Genomic DNA, 21588 nt, shown 5'->3' with positions numbered 1-21588 from the left:
GATCAACATCTATTGAACCGCGATGAACATCTATCGAACCATGTTTGAACCACTATCGTACAACAAACGAACGTCGACCAACATAAAATGTATCATGATAAATTACAATAAACAAAAATCAACTATTTGTACCGTTCAAAAGACGTTAAATATTTTAATATCGAAATATAATACCAGATGCAACTGCGTCACGTACTGAAATATAATACGATATAATACTACAGAGATGGACAAGAAAAAACTCTCATCTCCTTCCAACTCGAGTATCACGTCTCATATACATCAGCATTTTTCAGCAGCTTTAGCAGAATGAATGTAGATCCAACTTTACACAGGATACGTTTTATAAAGAATAGGCGAAGAAAGAAATAATAAAAATCAGTAATAAAAGTCAACTGTCGCTCCATACAGCATTTATACAGATAATTATAATAAAACGATTATTGAATCACGACACAATCAAATAAACATTAAACAGACATGTATCGAACATTGATCAACATCGATTGAAACATCGATTCAACCATGTTTGAACCATTATCATATATCAAACAACCCTCGATCAACATTAAAACGAACCATGATCGGTTCGTAATCAGCTGTCATTAATCGACTACTTGTTTAAAGATGTTAAATATTCCACGTCTATTGTCTGCTAAAAATGCAAACTAACATAAAAATGCATCACGTACTGTAATATAATATTCACCACACAGATGTATACAAGAATAAGGTATATAATACTTGCTATAAGAAGAGGATAAAAAAAGATAATAACGCATATGTATTTTGACAATAGTTTATTTCAAATATGGATTGATCAAACCTTTATAATAAGGCTTCGACCACCAATTGAATATTTTGAATACATTTGTAAAGCACAATTTTTATATGTTTATTGCAATGCATAGTAGATTCGAATTTATTTTCAATCGCGTCCAATTTAAATAATATTCTATTTAACTTTCCTAAGATTAGTTCCTTAAATTCTGAAATAAATTAATATTATTTAGTTTATAGAATATGAATATAATTCCTGTGTTTTCTATATTATACATTATTGCAACAAATATATTTTTGCATACTTCTTTATTTATAGAAAATATATAAAAGTATTAGTATTTTTTAAACTTACCATGAGAACATAGATTTTCATTTTCTATACGGAAAGCAGAATTTTTTTATAAAAGATGTACTATCTGTAACAATTTTGTTGTTATTATTAATATCTGAAAAGAAACTAAGTATTAGTATTTTTTTTACAAATATCATATAACGTTAATAAATTGTAGTTAATGCTCACCGTTTTTGCTTATTACATTAAACAATATGTTTTCGTCTAATATATTTCTTCCAATATGTTTAGATGTACTCTGTAGCTCTTTGTCATACGACACAAAATTTTGTTTCTCTGGAAGAGCGGGCAGAATTTTTCCTTGCGTAACACTATTTTTCTTTAAAGAAATCTACATTTTTTTTTTTCAAAAGAGAAAGATAAATATTTTTTTTTAATTATTATACGTCTTCTTTTTTTCTCGTTCTTGTAATTCATTTGAAGATAGACCTGTATCATTATTTGATGTATCTTCTGCCAAAATTAATTTTTGTATATCTTCTTCGTAAGTATCTGAATAATTTAAAATAAAAGTGTAAAAGAAGTTATAAAAATTATTAATAATATATGCAATATTACATGTAACTAATAATACATACAAATTTATGTTTTATATTATTCACTTACTTGCAATGCCAAAAATTTTTACTGGTAACTCCTTCCAATCTGACTTTTCTCATGGTATCTCTTGTGCCGTTATAGCTTTATTAATACGAAGCTTTGTTTTAAAGTGACTAGGCCCAATACATATAAACGTATCTGCGTTGTACCATGTAGCAGGTATTAGCTGCAGACCATCATTAAATTCCGCAATGATATATTTTTCGTTACCCATTTCTGTGTTACGCAAAATGAACGAAGATCATGAAGAAATTATGTATACATATTTTATTATAAAAATATGTATATTATGTTACGCACAAAATTATATTTCATGACATGGTGATTTATATAAATCTTTTACATATTTCAAATTTGTACCAGTAACACAAATTTTTTATTTTTTATGTAACATTTATAATCAGAATATATTTACCGTTTCATAATAAGCAGCAATTATTAGAAGAATTTTTACAATTAATAGTAAATTTTCCATTTGATATTCTGAGATACTACGATTCAACATCAACATTATCAAGTACTGGACCATTCTTGTGTAAATTTGTACATGAATATATCTTATTATTATTATTATTATTATTATCATGTTCTACAAATAAGAAATTACAATTTTCAATTTCATTATACCTTTTAATCAACTGTTGCAATGGCTTTTCATTTTTCCGTAACCGTCTTTTTATAAATGTCTTAAAATTTTTGAAACTGAAAGTACTAAAATTATCGAGTGGACCATACAGTCTTACATCAAATCATATACGTAAAAGATTATGCACATTATGCGATATGTACTGTTTACCGTATAATATTTCAAATGACTCAATAAAATAATGAAGCAAAGCTTCAGCAAAACTTTTAATTCTTCTTGACATAAATTTCGACGTGTAAGAATTATTACAGGTACATGTAATGTGAGAAAATGATATATATATTTTTTTTCTTGTAATATATTTCTCAATACAACAGGACTGATTATAATAGAAAATTTCTAATTTCTGCTGCTTTCCACTGCTTAACGTCTCTTATTGATCTGGGTCTTCTAACAAAATCAACCGGTGTAGTATTTCTAAGTAAAATCAGTAAATGTGATATTTTATTAATAGCTCATGCATTTAAACGTATAGAAGTTGGACCTTTCATCCAAAGTAGTATCATTTTGTCATAACTCCTAAACAGATCAAATGCATATAATCTAACGGAGTGTTAGTTATAGGTAAAAAATTGAGAACATTATGTAAAATAGAAACACTAATTTGAAAATCTTTATAGGCATTAATCACAAATAATTTATCTGTTCTTAAAGTATTGTTTTCTTTTCATATGGAAAGCAGATTCTACCTATTTACACATTTGCCCTTGATTAAACAATTATTAAACCCGGTATGACCTTTTATAGATAATGTAAAAGATTTGACAGGTGCATCGCATTATTAAAGCAAATAATGAGACTTTAATAATGTCTTTATTATAAATATAACCATTAATAATTAAATCGATTAAGTCGTTAACAATATCATGTTATATATCTTGTTGGTGCATACTTTGGATATCAGAAACCTAATAATGCTGATGTTTTTTTTCTTTTTTTTTCGCACCTTTAGTTAACGACTTAATCGATTTAATTATTAATGGTTATATTTATAATAAAGACATTATTAAAGTCTCATTATTTGCTTTAATAATGCGATGCACCTGTCAAATCTTTTACATTATCTATAAAAGGTCATACCGGGTTTAATAATTGTTTAATCAAGGGCAAATGTGTAAATAGGTAGAATCTGCTTTCCATATGAAAAGAAAACAATACTTTAAGAACAGATAAATTATTTGTGATTAATGCCTATAAAGATTTTCAAATTAGTGTTTCTATTTTACATAATGTTCTCAATTTTTTACCTATAACTAACACTCCGTTAGATTATATGCATTTGATCTGTTTAGGAGTTATGACAAAATGATACTACTTTGGATGAAAGGTCCAACTTCTATACGTTTAAATGCATGAGCTATTAATAAAATATCACATTTACTGATTTTACTTAGAAATACTACACCGGTTGATTTTGTTAGAAGACCCAGATCAATAAGAGACGTTAAGCAGTGGAAAGCAGCAGAAATTAGAAATTTTCTATTATAATCAGTCCTGTTGTATTGAGAAATATATTACAAGAAAAAAAATATATATATCATTTTCTCACATTACATGTACCTGTAATAATTCTTACACGTCGAAATTTATGTCAAGAAGAATTAAAAGTTTTGCTGAAGCTTTGCTTCATTATTTTATTGAGTCATTTGAAATATTATACGGTAAACAGTACATATCGCATAATGTGCATAATCTTTTACGTATATGATTTGATGTAAGACTGTATGGTCCACTCGATAATTTTAGTACTTTCAGTTTCAAAAATTTTAAGACATTTATAAAAAGACGGTTACGGAAAAATGAAAAGCCATTGCAACAGTTGATTAAAAGGTATAATGAAATTGAAAATTGTAATTTCTTATTTGTAGAACATGATAATAATAATAATAATAATAATAAGATATATTCATGTACAAATTTACACAAGAATGGTCCAGTACTTGATAATGTTGATGTTGAATCGTAGTATCTCAGAATATCAAATGGAAAATTTACTATTAATTGTAAAAATTCTTCTAATAATTGCTGCTTATTATGAAACGGTAAATATATTCTGATTATAAATGTTACATAAAAAATAAAAAATTTGTGTTACTGGTACAAATTTGAAATATGTAAAAGATTTATATAAATCACCATGTCATGAAATATAATTTTGTGCGTAACATAATATACATATTTTTATAATAAAATATGTATACATAATTTCTTCATGATCTTCGTTCATTTTGCGTAACACAGAAATGGGTAACGAAAAATATATCATTGCGGAATTTAATGATGGTCTGCAGCTAATACCTGCTACATGGTACAACGCAGATACGTTTATATGTATTGGGCCTAGTCACTTTAAAACAAAGCTTCGTATTAATAAAGCTATAACGGCACAAGAGATACCATGAGAAAAGTCAGATTGGAAGGAGTTACCAGTAAAAATTTTTGGCATTGCAAGTAAGTGAATAATATAAAACATAAATTTGTATGTATTATTAGTTACATGTAATATTGCATATATTATTAATAATTTTTATAACTTCTTTTACACTTTTATTTTAAATTATTCAGATACTTACGAAGAAGATATACAAAAATTAATTTTGGCAGAAGATACATCAAATAATGATACAGGTCTATCTTCAAATGAATTACAAGAACGAGAAAAAAAGAAGACGTATAATAATTAAAAAAAAATATTTATCTTTCTCTTTTGAAAAAAAAAAATGTAGATTTCTTTAAAGAAAAATAGTGTTACGCAAGGAAAAATTCTGCCCGCTCTTCCAGAGAAACAAAATTTTGTGTCGTATGACAAAGAGCTACAGAGTACATCTAAACATATTGGAAGAAATATATTAGACGAAAACATATTGTTTAATGTAATAAGCAAAAACGGTGAGCATTAACTACAATTTATTAACGTTATATGATATTTGTAAAAAAAATACTAATACTTAGTTTCTTTTCAGATATTAATAATAACAACAAAATTGTTACAGATAGTACATCTTTTATAAAAAAATTCTGCTTTCCGTATAGAAAATGAAAATCTATGTTCTCATGGTAAGTTTAAAAAATACTAATACTTTTATATATTTTCTATAAATAAAGAAGTATGCAAAAATATATTTGTTGCAATAATGTATAATATAGAAAACACAGGAATTATATTCATATTCTATAAACTAAATAATATTAATTTATTTCAGAATTTAAGGAACTAATCTTAGGAAAGTTAAATAGAATATTATTTAAATTGGACGCGATTGAAAATAAATTCGAATCTACTATGCATTGCAATAAACATATAAAAATTGTGCTTTACAAATGTATTCAAAATATTCAATTGGTGGTCGAAGCCTTATTATAAAGGTTTGATCAATCCATATTTGAAATAAACTATTGTCAAAATACATATGCGTTATTATCTTTTTTTATCCTCTTCTTATAGCAAGTATTATATACCTTATTCTTGTATACATCTGTGTGGTGAATATTATATTACAGTACGTGATGCATTTTTATGTTAGTTTGCATTTTTAGCAGACAATAGACGTGGAATATTTAACATCTTTAAACAAGTAGTCGATTAATGACAGCTGATTACGAACCGATCATGGTTCGTTTTAATGTTGATCGAGGGTTGTTTGATATATGATAATGGTTCAAACATGGTTGAATCGATGTTTCAATCGATGTTGATCAATGTTCGATACATGTCTGTTTAATGTTTATTTGATTGTGTCGTGATTCAATAATCGTTTTATTATAATTATCTGTATAAATGCTGTATGGAGCGACAGTTGACTTTTATTACTGATTTTTATTATTTCTTTCTTCGCCTATTCTTTATAAAACGTATCCTGTGTAAAGTTGGATCTACATTCATTCTGCTAAAGCTGCTGAAAAATGCTGATGTATATGAGACGTGATACTCGAGTTGGAAGGAGATGAGAGTTTTTTCTTGTCCATCTCTGTAGTATTATATCGTATTATATTTCAGTACGTGACGCAGTTGCATCTGGTATTATATTTCGATATTAAAATATTTAACGTCTTTTGAACGGTACAAATAGTTGATTTTTGTTTATTGTAATTTATCATGATACATTTTATGTTGGTCGACGTTCGTTTGTTGTACGATAGTGGTTCAAACATGGTTCGATAGATGTTCATCGCGGTTCAATAGATGTTGATCGACGTTCGTTTGATGTACGATAGTGGTTTAAACATGGTTCGATAGATGTTCATCGCGGTTCGATAAATGTTTGTTTAATGTTAATTGACGTTTGTTTAATGTTGATCGATGTTCGTTTGATGTACGATAGTGGTTCAAACATGATTGGATCGATGTTCATCGCGGTTCGATAGATGTTTGTTTGATGTTTATTTGATGTATGATTGTGGTTTGAACATGGTTGGATCGATGTTTCAATTGATGTTGATCAATGTTCGATACATATCTGTTTGATGTTTATTTGATTGTGTTGTGATTCAATAATCGTTTTATATTATCTGTATGAATGCTGTGTGGAGCGACAGTTGTCTTTTTTCATTACTGATTGTTTTTTATTTCTTTCTTGGCCTATTTTTTATAAAACGTATGCTGTGTATAGTTGGATCTACATTCATTCTGCTAAAGATGTTGAAAAATGCTGATTTAGATGAAACGTGATACTCGAGTTAGAAGAAGATGAGAGATGTGAGATTAAAATATATATTTGGGAGGAACGTGCATCATAGGAGAGTTTGCGATCATCTTTGTGACACTCTTGTCGTATCTGGTGAAGAAAACGAGAGCTTACGATCATCCCTGTGACATTCTTGTTATATCTGATAAAGAAAACTTTGCGCTCATGGATGACTTGATGGACATTTCGTCCGATTCGTCTGAATCGGATGTAGAATCCTTACACGACAGTATTTATGACAATGATTTTAGTGATGGTACAGAAAATGTTGAGCGTAAGTTAGATGCTGCAGAACTCCATACATATAATGTGATGAAACGAATGTGCGTTGTATTTTTTATTATAGAACCGCGAGTGGTCGTAAATACTGTACATCATGTTTCATGATATTGAAGCGGTACGCACACATGAAACTATAGTTTATGAACTAATCCTCAGATTATTTTGCAGGGAGTGTCGAAATTCGTTGTATCAAATAATACCATGTAATTTTTGCCCGTTTTGTACGAAAGAAGACTAATGTATGAAAAATAAACTTTCTTCGGAAGAGAACTATTAGTGGCGATCTATGGAGGAGCGTGTATGACCATCCTTAATACGATCTTGTTATAGCTCATAAAGAAAATTTTGCGTTGATGACTGTTGCACAAACTAAGATCTGTGTCTGAAAAAGAAACTATTATTATGCATGTGTGATGATAAACATTTGAACTTATTATTAATATAAACATTTCTTATGACTGTTTTTGTCAAAGACAGAAGAACAATATTACTTACAATGGAGCCTTTTATAAGAAAACTCGAAAAACATGTGAAGGAATGGAGATATGTAATCGCTCTTGTTCGAGACAATGACAGTGAAACGAAGACTTTTCCACGAATATCGATACCAAAATTTATTCATGATCGGGAAGTAGACATGCAAAATGTAGATGTGCAACATTTCACCCGCCAAACTGAAGCTGTTGACAGTGACTGTGTATGATTGCGATTATACAGAATGGCCGGTCGATTTACAAAGAAAAATTTTCCGTGAACTTTGTAATAATTATAAATCACCTCTCGAGTATCCTAACGATGAACTTTATTCCAATGAACGCAGATTTACTCGATTTGTGGATTCAGAAGATTGTTGGATAGATCAGTGTACCGCATATCATACGGGTGAAATATATAAAGCGAATAAGGGAATACGGATGTGGAACCAGTAGCCGTTATCAGTGTACAGAATTCAATTATGGTTGGGTAGCTGAATGTATCCGCGCTTGTACATATCTGCCGTGTGTGTATATATGTATCCCAACAAGTATAAACAATAAGTGTTTAGAATTTATATTTTCGATGGTTTTTTTTATCATAATATTGAGACTGATAAATTTAAGAAATTGTTTGTAGATAATCAACAAGAACGTTTTGGATATTTGTGTACTTGTGAAAAGATTCTCGACTGTACATGTTTGAATAAATATACATATCCAAACAAATATATGTTGTCACCACCACCACCGCAGTCGTCGCCACCTGATATCGAAGTCAACATGAAATCTGTAATTTCGACTTTGACAATGTGAATGATATTTGAAGTTAATATTGTAAGTATCTTTTAAAAATGATGAAATGTATATACTAATAAGATTTGTTTTTTCCTGCAGATTATCCGCAATGAATTCTCAGCATTGCCGTACATAGAAGGCACAAATTATATTCTACTTCATATTATATGTATTGTGCAAACGGCACGTTTCTGCAGCACTTTACTTCAAAAGATAGTAGTGAAGAAAAACTTCCCGCAAATGCTGCTTTTTTGGAACAAATTCCGACATTTTCGATGCGATATAAATACTTGTTGTTTACACTCTAAACAAAAATCTTATACTGCGTTTGATAGCTCACATACACACCTTTCAAATCTATGTATCGAAAGATTAGAAATGATGCAAGCGATACTATTACTGCCATCTATGGGAAAACGATTAAAACTTATTCCCGTACCCAATATTATATTTTATATTTCGTATTTTTATATTTTATATTATATTATTAAATATTTTTATTTGTTTGACTAACTGCCTTTGGTCTCTTCTTAATTTAAATTTTCATTTTTTACTACGTAACTTTATCAACATTATTATTAACAATTTTATTCGTTTGACTAACTACTTTGGTTTTTTTCTCAATTAAAAATTTTTTATTTTTATCATTTAACTTTATCAGCCTCTCAACCAGTGATGTTTAGACAATAGTTATAAACTTATCTCCACTAACAAACGATAAGACAATTACTTTGGTCGAGAGTTTGCTACTTTGCGTTTTGGACCCATATTCTATTTCCAACAATGTGTCAACGTTACAATATTTATGTAAGTGACTGAATTGCGTTCTTATTATTGTAACTTTCCGTTCTATACTTATATCTGTCTTTTATACGATTGTATTTAGATTTATTATATTGATTGTATTTCGATTAATTTTGCGCTGAAGATGGCCTAAAAAGAAGGCCGAAACGTACGTCTCATCTTATGTCAAACCAATTTAAATTTATTTTAATTTTGTTGTTTGAATGAATACAGATTAAAAATTGCGTTTCACCAACTGCGGCTGACTCGTTGCGATTGCCTCCTTTTTTCCCAAATTTATAATTTTATATTTTATATTTTTAATTTTAGAACACACACACACACACACACACACACACATCTTTGAATAAAAATTATGTTAAACATGTATATTGCTTGCGCCTTCTTCAATCAATCTTATCCTTATTCCACCATATATTATATAATTAATAATAATAATAATAATTTTACTAGCTCTTTACGCCCGTAAGTTTGGCTACCTTGTATTTTTTTAGAAAACCAAGCATGTAAAATAAATTTCTTTTGAAAGACAAGAAATATAAGATAATAAATTTCCAAGTTGAATACTGAATTTTGAGATTATAATTTAATATAATAAATTTAATATAAAAAAAATTTATTTTCCGCGTACACCTTTAGCCTCCGTCTTAACGCGCTTCCGCTATTCTTTCCCCTCATCCTCCTTCTTTCTCTCTCACATTATCTTTCTATTGTAATCTTCTCCTTTTCCCACCACGTGCGTTCTCCTTGTCCTACGCTATGCTAAACGCATATAGCGCTCACCTTTTCCCACCACATCATACTCTCCTTATTCTATCCTATACCACGCGTCTCCGTCTACCGCGTTGCGAACGCCTATCGCGCCGTCTCTCTCTACCGCGTTGCGAACGCCTATCGCGCCGTCTCTCTCTATCCCTCTCCCTACTCGCGGACCCATCGGTTACGCCGCGGACCTCTCTTCCCTCTCCGCAAACCCCTCGTCTACCGGCCGCGTCGCGGACCTCTCTCTTCTCCGCTGTCCCCTCGTCTACAAACCGCGCCGCGGACCTCTTCCCCTCACCGCGTACCCCTCGTCGTCTACAAACCGTGTCGCGGACCTACAGCTGTGTCACGGACCTCTCCCCCTCTCCGTGTACCCCTCGTCTACAAACCGCGTCGCGGACTTGCGTGACGTCATTCCCCGCCCCCGCACCCCCCTCGAGCGTCTGGGTTAGAATCCCCTTTAACACACTACTTGTTAATGTTTGAAAAATGTGAATATTAAATCATTTGATATTTGAAATGTCAATGGTTTTTTAGAATAATACAGCGGAATAAAATTATTATCCATTTATTGATGTATTTCATGACATATGCAATATTTGAGTGTATATGCATTGCCAAAAATACAGTTAGTCAATTTATATTTATACATGATTCATTTTAAGCTCAATAGAGAAATATGTCGAAAATATGCGATTTTACAAAAAAACTTTCCAAATAAAAGTTGTATGGTATAGCGTGAGACGTACCATGGTGACGTTTATTTAAGATCAGATGAAGGTCAACTTAAGTTTCTTAAATGGAAGTCCCTATTTTTTATTACATTTTCAGATTGTGCAAGTTTAAATGAACATTTTTTATATCTTGATAATTTTTAATAAAATCAATAGTTTCTGAGATATTAGAGTTCAAAAAATGAAAAATTACTCAATCGACTTTTGATTACGTAAACCACTTTTGGCGTTATCCAGGATCAACGACATGAACGTGATGGTAATCTGATCCCTTTTGGAGTGCTTGATTTCTGTGAGTCCCCTTGCCTCTCACGATTCGAGGTACTTGATTTCCCCGAATCCCCTTGCCTCTCACGATTTACGTTTATAACATTTGTTCGAATGTGTCACGATTCACTTCAATACACATTTAAAATCTTTGACATTTAAAACTTTTCAGAATACCGGAGAATTAAATCGTCACAATTCTCATTATTATTCGGATGTTAATCCATTTTGGATTCGTCATGTAGATCATCAGCATCAATGGAAAGTAAATGTTTGGTGTGGCATATTAGATGACCAAATTATTGGACCCCATTTCTTTGAAGATACTCTTAATCGAGAAATGTATTTACAGTTCTTGCAAAATGACCTACATGAATTATTAGAAAATACACCATTAAGAACTAGAGAACGAATGTGGTTTCAGCACGATGGTGCTCCTTCGCACAGTGCTAACATTGTGCGAGATTATTTACACCAAAGATATCCTGAACCCTGGATAGGATTCAACGGTTATGTCCGATGGCCTCCAAATTCTCCCTTGATTTGACTCCTTGTAATTTCGTCCTGTGAGGGCACATTAAAGGAATTCTTTTTGATACTGAGCCAACGATTCCGATCGATATGAGAAATCGCATTACCAGACAACTATTCCTGAAGAAGTTCTTCGAAGGACTACCGATATTGCATTGCGTCGAAGGTTCCAAATGTGTATTGAAGTAAATGGTGACACATTCGAACAAATGTTATAAGACGTAAATCGTGAGAGGCAAGGGGACTCATGGAAATCAAGCATCCTAAAAAGGATCATATTATCACCATGTCCACGTCGTTGATCCTGGATAACGCCGAAAGTTTTGCGCAATCAAAAGTCGATTGAGTAATTTTTCATTCTTTGAACTCTGATATCTCGGAAACTATTGATTTTATAAAAAATTATCAGGATATGGAAAATGTTTATTTAAAGTTGCACAATCTGAAAATGTAATAAAAAATAGGGACTTTCATTTAAGAAACTAAGTTGACCTTCATCTGACCTTAAGTAGACGTCTCAAGGTCAAATAAAGGTCACCCATGTACGTCCCCCTCTATACCATACAACTTTTATTTGGAAAGTTTTTTTCTAAAATTGCATATTTTCGAAATATTTCTCTGTTAAGATTAAAATAAATTATCCTGTATAGAAATGTGGAAAAACTGTATGAAAAGTGTCATATTTTGTATCAATCAAAGATATCTTACTTTATTATTAAAAATGTTATTAATGTATTTTTTTTATTAATTTTGTATTCTTATAGTATCCTTCTCTTTGTTCAAATTGCAAAAAGAATCACAAAAAGAATATTTTAGTAGCTTATGTACACCGCCGCATTCTATATTTTGTCAATCAAAATTGTGAGCATAGTACATATTAATAGTATGATATATAATAGTATGATCTTGAAAGTCGGCCTCGAGGATTCGATCGAGGAATTCCTTTTTGAGACGATAAAAGGCCAATGAGGCTTTCAAATGTAGAGCAAATTCGACGAGTCTTTGCGAGATAAACTGTTGAAGCAGAATATAAATCTCACAATTTAGAATGCGAAAGAATTTTTTAAAAGGAATAATTTTTAATAATTGAAGTAATTAAATTATAAAAGATAAAGACATACTTGTGAAAATATACATTATTTCATATATATTTTATATATAAATCTCTTTTTTTCTTTTATAAAATAAAAGATAGATAATTAAAAATGAGATTTTATCACATTTAGATAGATAATTGAAAATAACAATTTCATCACATCACTCATTTATTATTTGCATATTTGTATGGTATATGTATAATACTTTATACATATTCATATTTATATTATGTTTGCAGATAACATTTTTGCACATATTCAGACATGGTATATTACACTTTGAAATAGAAGTTTTAACTCCTTATTTATTGAATTTAATAGATTTACTTAATTAACAAGTTATTAATATTAACAATTAATATATACGTATAAATATTAATAAACAAAAATTAATATAATTATATGTAACTTATATTAACAATATGTTAATAAATTTTTATTATAGTTCTTTGCAATTTTATGTTAAATATAATAGGTTAAGGTGTTACCATATATGTTAACTATTTGAAATATTTATGTTAAACTTGATATTTAAGCTTTAAAAAAGCTTAAATAGTATTTGAATTATATAGATTGATTCCGTTTTATAATATTTATTTTCTCAAAACATAAACACAAATTGCTTTAATAAATCATTATATTACATATAAGTTGTGATGTTTTTTTTTCGTCCATCACAAAGGCCGAAAGGCTCGATCGGGGAAGGTTTCGCGGAGCCTGCGTCCTCCATTTAGAGAGAGAGCGCCCTTGCGACTTTTATATATTTCTCGTTTGCGCGCGTTGTTGCGTGAGTTTGGCGGCAGCTACCTCTTCGTATTCGGAACCTACAGGGATCCAGGAGGCTGATTCCGACGGCGGGCGGAGGCGAAATAGACGCGGAAAGATCACGCCCGGTAAGAACTGTGCATTTTAATTGATAACTCATAGATCGGCGGAAACATCGGCTGCCGTTAAAGGATATATACCCGCAGGATCGTACCCGGAGCGAAGGACCGGAAGGGGACGGTCAAGGGAATGGCCAATCTCGACGGAGCTGACGTCGGAGCCCCCGACTAAGGAACTGCAAGGTCGGACTCAACCATGGGGACCGGGGAAGCCAAGGGCATTGGGCAGTGCCGAGCGGAAGCTGCCGACAAGCCGCCCCGGGAAGCTGCTTCGCGAAGATCCACAAACGCAAAATCGATAAGCGAGGTCAAATCAGCCGCGATAAGCGACGGCTGTGATTGGCCCTAAGGGCCGCGATAGCGCCACAGGTGGCCTAATCGCGCACAAATTCGCCAGTGTGTCTCCCGCAAGCCTCACGCTCGTCACTATTCGGCGAGCTACCGAGGACGGCAGGCCCAGAAATTCTGCGATCCAGAGCGAGACTGGACAAGGAAAAACGAATATTTGTAAGGCCGCCAAACCGCGCGGTAAATCGCGCGATTCGGACGAGCTTTGCCCTGTCGCAATTATCGTATCTTTAGTTGTCGCGATTAACGAGAAAATAATACTCCGCCGTCGCGTAATTGTTGCCGTACTATTTCGTTTAGAGTTTCGCGAGGGGCTTCGTTTCGTCCGAGTCGCAAATAGGCATAAAATCTTTCTCTCTCTATAGCCACCGATAGTCACCTTTTGTTGTCACATTAATTGTCGTACTAGTTGTCGCATTAATTGTCGTACTAATTGTTGCGTATTAGTTATAGTACTTGTCGTATTATATCCGTCGGGAAGCGAGTTCGTATAGAGCGTGCCGCGTGCGACTTCGATATCCCGTGCCGTCTATCGACTCGCGATCCGGGAATAATTGATGTAGCGTTAATTCGAAAGAGTGTTGAGATTCATGTATAAGTTGCGTCGAGTAATTGTGTTTTGCGTACGGTGAGATTTTCGTATAGTCTGCACAGCGAAAAGTAAACGACGTAGCGATCCCTATCGAAGGTCAATGCATGCCGACTGCGTATGTTTACACGCATTCCAGCGAATTTTCTCGGAAATTGAATAGCGCGAGTGATCGACGTTTCGTGGCCGAGTACTGCGGTATTTTATTGAGATAGGTATTTGTGTTGTCGACCTTAACAAGTCACGAGCGACTTCCGACGTTGTAAGAATTACCCGAAATCGAGTGTAACTTGATATCTTTCGTTCAGCCGCGACGCCGCGCGCCCTTCACGTGCACAGCGAGTGCGACCTTTATGTCTAGTTGTCGCAAATAACTTTGACTCTCTCCTGTATAGTCAGTCTCCGTTTCTAAATATCTCTTGTTAAATATATCTTTTATTCATATTTAAAGCCCTTGTATCTTTTATTGAAATAACTCAACGCCTAAAACTATCGATTCTCGATCCCGTGTCACTCTCTACGAACCACCCCCTCTACCCTATCTTGAAGCTGGCTAGTCGCTTTAGCTACCGTTGCGATTGTAATAATTTTGGCGTTTTTCGTGTAGAGTGAAATTATTATATCAGTTTAGAGGGGCGTGGATATTCGCGCCTGGCGTCCAAAATCATTGTCGTTTCAGGGACGAAATTCCGATTAGGAAGAGCGATCGCGCCGGAGGTGTGCCATAGGCCAGTCCACCGGCCGAAAATTATAGAAAGGAGCGATCATATTAATTACCTAAAAAATTATACGGTCACAAAGTATACATGACATATGTACACATCGTACATAAAAATCACATACATATTCATGGTTCATATCAATTACAAAGATTATGATCGTGGAAGAAATGATTTATACAAAGAGACTTTTTGCACTATACGCAGGTAATTACAGCAACTTCACCGTAAATATCGCACGTTGGTTTTAAATGACTTTTAAAACAAAAATCTAGAGGTGTATCAAGTTCTTCTGGTCTCTTTTCTAACAAGGAAAATGTCACAACTGTCCGACATCGATTTGATTCTTCTTGAAATATGTTTAAACACAAAAATCTAAAAGACACGTATTTTTTTACATGGGCGTTAATTCATGTTTAGGGGGTGAAACACCCCTTTGAAAAAAGCAGTATTTTCTTTCAAAGTCGAATATTGTCGAAACTATAAGAAATAGAAAAAAAATTGTTAAATAAAAGTTCAATGGTTTGAAGGGTACTTTAAAGTTATGAGAAAAAATTTATTTTTATTATTTTTTTTCAAAAAACCCCCACCATCCATATTATTTTCAAAAATTGTTAATTTTTTTTTACCAAATTAAAGCTTATGTTTTTTCCGAATTCAACCATATGTAATAAAGTTATTTTACGAAATATCATTTTCAAAAATTAATTTAAATATTTCTATATATATATACGCTATTCGTGCTCATCCATGCTATGTGCATAAACAAGTATCGTTGAAACAATGAGACACATAAAAAATGTTTTAAATAATATTTATATAGTTTTCTCTATACTTTAATTGAATATATATATTTTTTCTTAATAAAAATAATAATTTTATAATTTTTTAAAATTATTTTTAAAAATTAAATTCTCGCAATTATGTCATTATATATGACATGTTTTATGATATTTATAATTTCTGCTATGAATAAAAATTGAAGACAATTTTATTCAAAATTTATTCATTTATAATAAAATTATTTTATCGAATCTTTGAGAAATAAACAAAAAAATCACTGTATGTGTGGAATCCACTTACAATAATAATGAAAATATTTTTAAGATGAGTATATTTTTAAAACCAATTGTAATGTAAGATAAAATATCTTACAAACTATCACGTACAAATCTATATTTTATCTTACATTACAATTGATTTTAAAAATACTATACTCATCTCAAAAATATTTTCATTATTATTGTAAGTGGATTATAAAGTATACAGAAAACTATATAAATATTACTTAAAACATTTTTTACGTGTCTCATTGTTTCAACGATACTTGTTTATTCATATAGCATGGATGAGCACGAATAGCGTATATATGTATATGTATACAGAAGTATTTAAATTAATTTTCGAAAATGATATTTTGTAAAATAACTTTATTATATGTATATGGTTGAATTCGGAAAAAACATAAGCTTTAATTTGGTAAAAAAAAATTAACACTTTTTGAAAATAATATGGGTGGTGGGGGTTTTTTGAAAAAAAATAATAAAAATAAAAAATTTTTTTTCATAACTTTAAAGTACTTCAAACCGTTAAACTTTCATTTAACAATTTTTTTTCTATTTCTTATAGTTTCGACAATATTCGATTTTGAAAGAAAAAACTGCTTTTTTCAAAGGGATGTTTCACTCTCTAAACATGAATTATCGCTCATATAAAAAAATACGTGTCTCTTAGATTTTTGTGTTTAACAACATATTTCAAGAAGAATCAAATCGGTGTCAGACAATTGTGACACTTCCCTTGTAAATAACCACTTTTATACCATGTGTTAGGTTAGGTTACGCCCGGTGAACTCCACGATTCTTTTCTTTCATGAAATATTAACCAACGAATATCTGATAGGCGAGACGAAAATTTCAAACCGTAAGATAACGAATGCTGGAAACTGAGCCATACATAAACTAGAGACCCTAAAGTAAGAGTCTGGACAGAGTTGCCCTTGCTCCTATTGGTTCTGATGAAATATGGCAGAACCAATAAAGTGCCTTGAATTTAGTACACTTAAGTACGCTCGATTGCATACAAAAATGTGTCGTGATGTGAAACCATAGTTAAAGTAATAAAAAGTAAAGTAATAAAAGTGATATATAAAGTGATCAAATATTAAAATAAGTGAACAAGCAACAAGTTGTACCATACTATAAAAGACAAAGTATATAGAAAAAGATAAGGTAAGGAAAAACATTATAATGAAAACGACTAAAAAAATTATTTTCTAACCTTTAATATTGTATTACTTTTTCAATGTTTATTACAAATTATATAAATTGTGTAGAAAATGACTGGCTGCTGTGTACCTAATTGTTCAAATTCAACTGAAAAAGATTTTTCGCTGAAGTGTTTTCCATCAAACTTGCAACAAAGAACAATATGGAGACAAAATATTAATAATCACTCATCAAAGTGGATATTAACTAAAAACTCATATATGCGAAGTAAGTGAAATATAGTATTTATTAAAAACATTTATATATATATATATATATATATATATATATATATATATTGTGTTAATTAAAAATAAAAAAATATAATTTTGTGTAATTTTTATAGGTTCATTTTTCGGCAGAAATGTGGGAAAAAATACGAGTCGATGGCAAGAAAAAGCCAATGCCACTCCAACAATTTTTCCTTCAAAAAACTCCACAAACATTCCAGCTACAGAAAGAAACAAACATGTTGTATGTATTAATTTTAACTGCATTCTTAATAGCGTTATTGTAAAGTTAATTTTAAAATTGTTTTAATTTTCATAGATTCAAGAGAAATACACAACTCAATCCATCTTTGAGATTCCTTCTACATCATCAAAACGACATCTCGAAGACATTGATACAGTGAATAATGCAAAAAGATTACGAAAAGAAGATGAAGTAGATATTCCGATTGATGATTCAAAGACACTTGCAGATGACACTGTGAAGGAATTGAGAAGAAAATCGGCAAACAAAAAATTGAACAAAACAAATACTATTATTCAAAAGAATCAACAAAGGCACCAAATTATTCCGATACCAATATTACAGCAAATGTTTAACGAAGATCAGATAGAATATCTTAAAGCTAAATATAAAGGACGCCATATATATAAATGGACAGATGCAACCATTAAAAAAGCATTACGGCTCAGACATGCATGTGGGGATAATGGATACAGGGAATTATTAAATCAATCTTATCCTTTGCCTTCATCTCGTACACTGCGTAGACGTTTGGAATGCATTACTTTTAAGGATGAAATTTGTGATGAAGTTTTCAATTTATTAAGGGATAAAGTATTAAACTTTTCGGATGAACGATGTAACAATTGCATGATTTGTGTGGATGAAATGAGTTTGATTCCAGGTGAACAAATAGATCCTTGCACGAATAAGACCATTGGATATGCTACAATTCCCGATAAACTTGGTAATCCTTGATGTATATGCAATTTCCCAGCAAACACAAACCTGTTTATATAACATTGATGTTATATTAAATTTGTGATTACTGCAATGACATGTACATTATTATCCCAGAAAACACAGATAAATAACTACTGTATAACATGTAACTAACATAGATGTTACATGTGACGTACACTTTAATTATTATAATTTCCCACTCATAAATGTAACAAACAACTGTTATATTATAATTAGATTGTAGTTATATCCCATATAACATAATAACTCGTCAGTATTAAAGATGTCAAGTTTTTTATATCGACAATTTATTGCGTTAAATGAGATATAACTACAATATAATTACAATTTAACAGTTGTGTTACATATCTATGAGTGGGAAATTATAACTTAGCATGTATGTTACATCTGTAATATCTATGTTAGTTACATGTTATACAACAGTTATATATCTCTGTTTGCTGGGATTCGTTTTTGCATGTGCGATTTCCTCATTACTTATATATATATACATATATATATATCTTACTATATTTTTATTATTATTATTTCTATTATTATTATTTCTATTATTATTATTTCTATTCTTCTCTGTTTGCATATTTATAGGACTAAAGCCTCATTACACATGGACTAGTATTCATAATTTGTGGTATATTTACACGATGGAAGCAAATTGTAGCGTACCATTACACTCCTAACGGATTTAATGGTGCAATTTTAAAAGAAATTATTCTTAACATAATTGCAAAAGTCGAATTAATAGGTCTTCAAGTGTCACATCTGACATGGGAGCGGTTAATCAGAGTATGTGGAAAGCTTACGGAAATATATCTGCAACAAAGCATTTCAAAATTAAGAACTCGATACCACATCCACTAGATAACAATCGAAAATTGTTCTTCTTTGCTGATGCTCCACATCTTTAAAAAAATCTTCGAACTTAGTAAATAATAAAATTATAACATTGCCAGAGAATTTTGCAGAAATGAACAAACTATCTTCATGCATTGTTAAATGTTCACATATCGAAGAATTAGTAGCTGAGCAAGAAAACATCATATTTAAATTAGCACCAAAATTAAATAGAGAAACTACTACTCTTACTAATTTTAATAAAATGAAAGTTAATAAAGCAACCACTTTGTATAATAAAGATGTTAGTAGTGCATTGCAATTTATAGGAGAAGAACGTCATATAAGTGAATATAAAGTAACCGCGTTATTTATTGAAATTGTGTCAAAATGGTTTGATACTATTACTTCTCGATTTTCTTCAATTTCATTAGGAAAAATAGAAGGACAAGAAGAATCGCAAAGAAAATTTGATCAGAGTGTAGAGTTTTTGAAATCAGTTATTGATCTTTTTCATAATATTAAAATTGGACAAGATGGAAAATTTACCCGTACAATGCGGTATTATGATCACTACTACATCTTTCATAGAACTGACAAATTATTTAATTAATAATCGAGGATAATGAATATCTTGCGCCCAATACATATGAAATGTATTGGGCGCAAGATTTATTCAGGATTGTATTGAAAACTTATTTTCAAATATACGAAAGAAATTTCCTGTGCCCAATGCATTACAATTTAAACAATGCTTAAAGATTCATAGCGTCTCACAATATTTACAAGTTCTTGAAAACACTAATTATGAACAAAATGAGGGTGCCTTTGCTGTGAATTTTTTTAAACCAAAAAATCGAAAAAAGAAGGATTGTAACACATCGTACGAAATTCCTGTAATTCCTCCTCACATTGATAACAAACAGATTCATATGAACAATATCAATTTAAATGTATTATATTCTGTTGCTGGTTATGTTATTCATAAACTTTCTAAATTGCCTACAGTTTGTGAAAGTTGTATTAATTCAGCTGAATCAAGAACATTTGATGCCAATATTAAATATTCAAATTTAGTACATTTAAGATGTTTTAAATCAAAAACTTTGTTTTTTGTTAACACAGCAACTTATAATTATTTTTATGATATGGAAATTATTATAAAAAGATATCTACCTTACATGAAAAATAAAAATTATGATTTAGTAACATTTTTTACTGTAAAAATGGCTAATCTTCGTTGTGACACCTTGGAAACTAGCTGCAATTTATTTGATAAAATCATGAAACACTTCATTATGTTTCGCATTAAAATTGATTGTAAGAAAGGGCGATTAAACACTAAGATTTATAATAGTAAAACTATGTCAAGGCATGCTTCTATTAAGTAGTATTTATTTTTTTAATTATAATTATATGTTTACACGAATAAACCTGTAAAACAAGATAAAAACAAGTTTTTTTATTTCTTATTGTTCTATTTTATTTGAATAATGGCGCATGCGAAGTACAAATTCGAGGCACCTTATTGGTTCCGCCATATTTCATCGGAACCAATAGGAACAAGGGCAACTCTGTCCAGACTCTTACTTTAAGGTCTCTAACATAAACATTCAAAAGGCTCTCTAGCAGGGCCGGTTCTAGCCTAAGCGGGGTCGAGTGTAATTTGAAATGCGGAGCTTAAAATTTTTATATTATTTTTCATTAAAATTTATTTTATATATTTATTTTTCATTAAAAACAAAAAACATATATAAACATATAAAAATTATATATAAACTTAAAAATGTTTTTTTCTTGCTTTTGCTGCGGCAAAGGCATCAATCACAGTACTAAAATCAGTCTCATGAGATATATCGTTTTCTATTGACATCATTACTATGCCCAACAGTCTTTCTTGCGATATGTAAGAACG

The 21588-nt window shown here is 30.9% G+C and overlaps 2 protein-coding genes and 2 long non-coding RNA genes across 9 annotated transcripts in view; 3 read left to right on the top strand and 1 right to left on the bottom strand.

Moving 5' to 3' along the window:
* Positions 1-21588, top strand: part of LOC140674594 (transmembrane protein 114) — a 352543-nt gene that overhangs the window by 280247 nt on the left and 50708 nt on the right. The window lies entirely within an intron of this gene.
* Positions 847-17221, bottom strand: LOC140674597 (uncharacterized). Of its 4 annotated transcripts, XR_012048254.1 has the most exons (7): positions 2532-2619; positions 2363-2446; positions 1742-1951; positions 1565-1627; positions 1304-1466; positions 1136-1229; positions 847-989 (listed from the first exon to the last, which is right to left on the bottom strand). It is a non-coding gene; the product is annotated as an uncharacterized lncRNA (long non-coding RNA). The 4 variants fall into 4 exon arrangements; XR_012048253.1 differs by lacking the exons at positions 847-989; positions 1136-1229; positions 1304-1466; positions 2532-2619 and adding an exon at positions 17177-17221 and having other exon boundaries at positions 1537-1627; positions 2363-2437; XR_012048251.1 differs by lacking the exons at positions 847-989; positions 1136-1229; positions 1304-1466 and having other exon boundaries at positions 1537-1627.
* LOC140674598 (uncharacterized) lies at positions 3955-5727 on the top strand. 3 transcript variants are annotated; one of them, XR_012048257.1, is made up of 7 exons: positions 3955-4042; positions 4128-4211; positions 4623-4832; positions 4947-5009; positions 5108-5270; positions 5345-5438; positions 5585-5727. It is a non-coding gene; the product is annotated as an uncharacterized lncRNA (long non-coding RNA). The 3 variants fall into 3 exon arrangements; XR_012048256.1 differs by lacking the exons at positions 5108-5270; positions 5345-5438; positions 5585-5727 and having other exon boundaries at positions 4137-4211; positions 4947-5037; XR_012048255.1 differs by lacking the exons at positions 5108-5270; positions 5345-5438; positions 5585-5727 and having other exon boundaries at positions 4947-5037.
* LOC140674592 (uncharacterized) lies at positions 16750-21129 on the top strand. The gene is made up of 5 exons (XM_072908241.1): positions 16750-17585; positions 17690-17849; positions 17968-18095; positions 18171-18822; positions 19428-21129. Exons 2-5 carry the CDS (start codon positions 17693-17695, stop codon positions 19517-19519), a joined length of 1029 nt encoding a protein of 342 aa, XP_072764342.1. The 5' UTR covers positions 16750-17585; positions 17690-17692; the 3' UTR covers positions 19520-21129.

Source organism: Anoplolepis gracilipes, chromosome 16 (assembly GCF_047496725.1).
Source record: "Anoplolepis gracilipes chromosome 16, ASM4749672v1, whole genome shotgun sequence".
Classification (NCBI taxonomy): Eukaryota; Metazoa; Arthropoda; class Insecta; order Hymenoptera; family Formicidae; genus Anoplolepis; species Anoplolepis gracilipes.
The sequence above is the reverse complement of the archived record's forward strand: the minus strand, read 5'-3'. Positions and strand labels throughout refer to the sequence as shown.

Coding starts and splice junctions, on each gene's coding strand:
- LOC140674592 (XM_072908241.1), top strand. CDS start 17,693: ATGACTGGCTGCTGTGTACCTAATTGTTCAAATTCAACTGAAAAAGAT. Junction 17,850..17,967: donor TAAAAACTCATATATGCGAA/GTAAGTGAAATA, acceptor TAATTTTTATAG/GTTCATTTTTCGGCAGAAAT. Junction 18,096..18,170: donor CAGAAAGAAACAAACATGTT/GTATGTATTAAT, acceptor TAATTTTCATAG/ATTCAAGAGAAATACACAAC.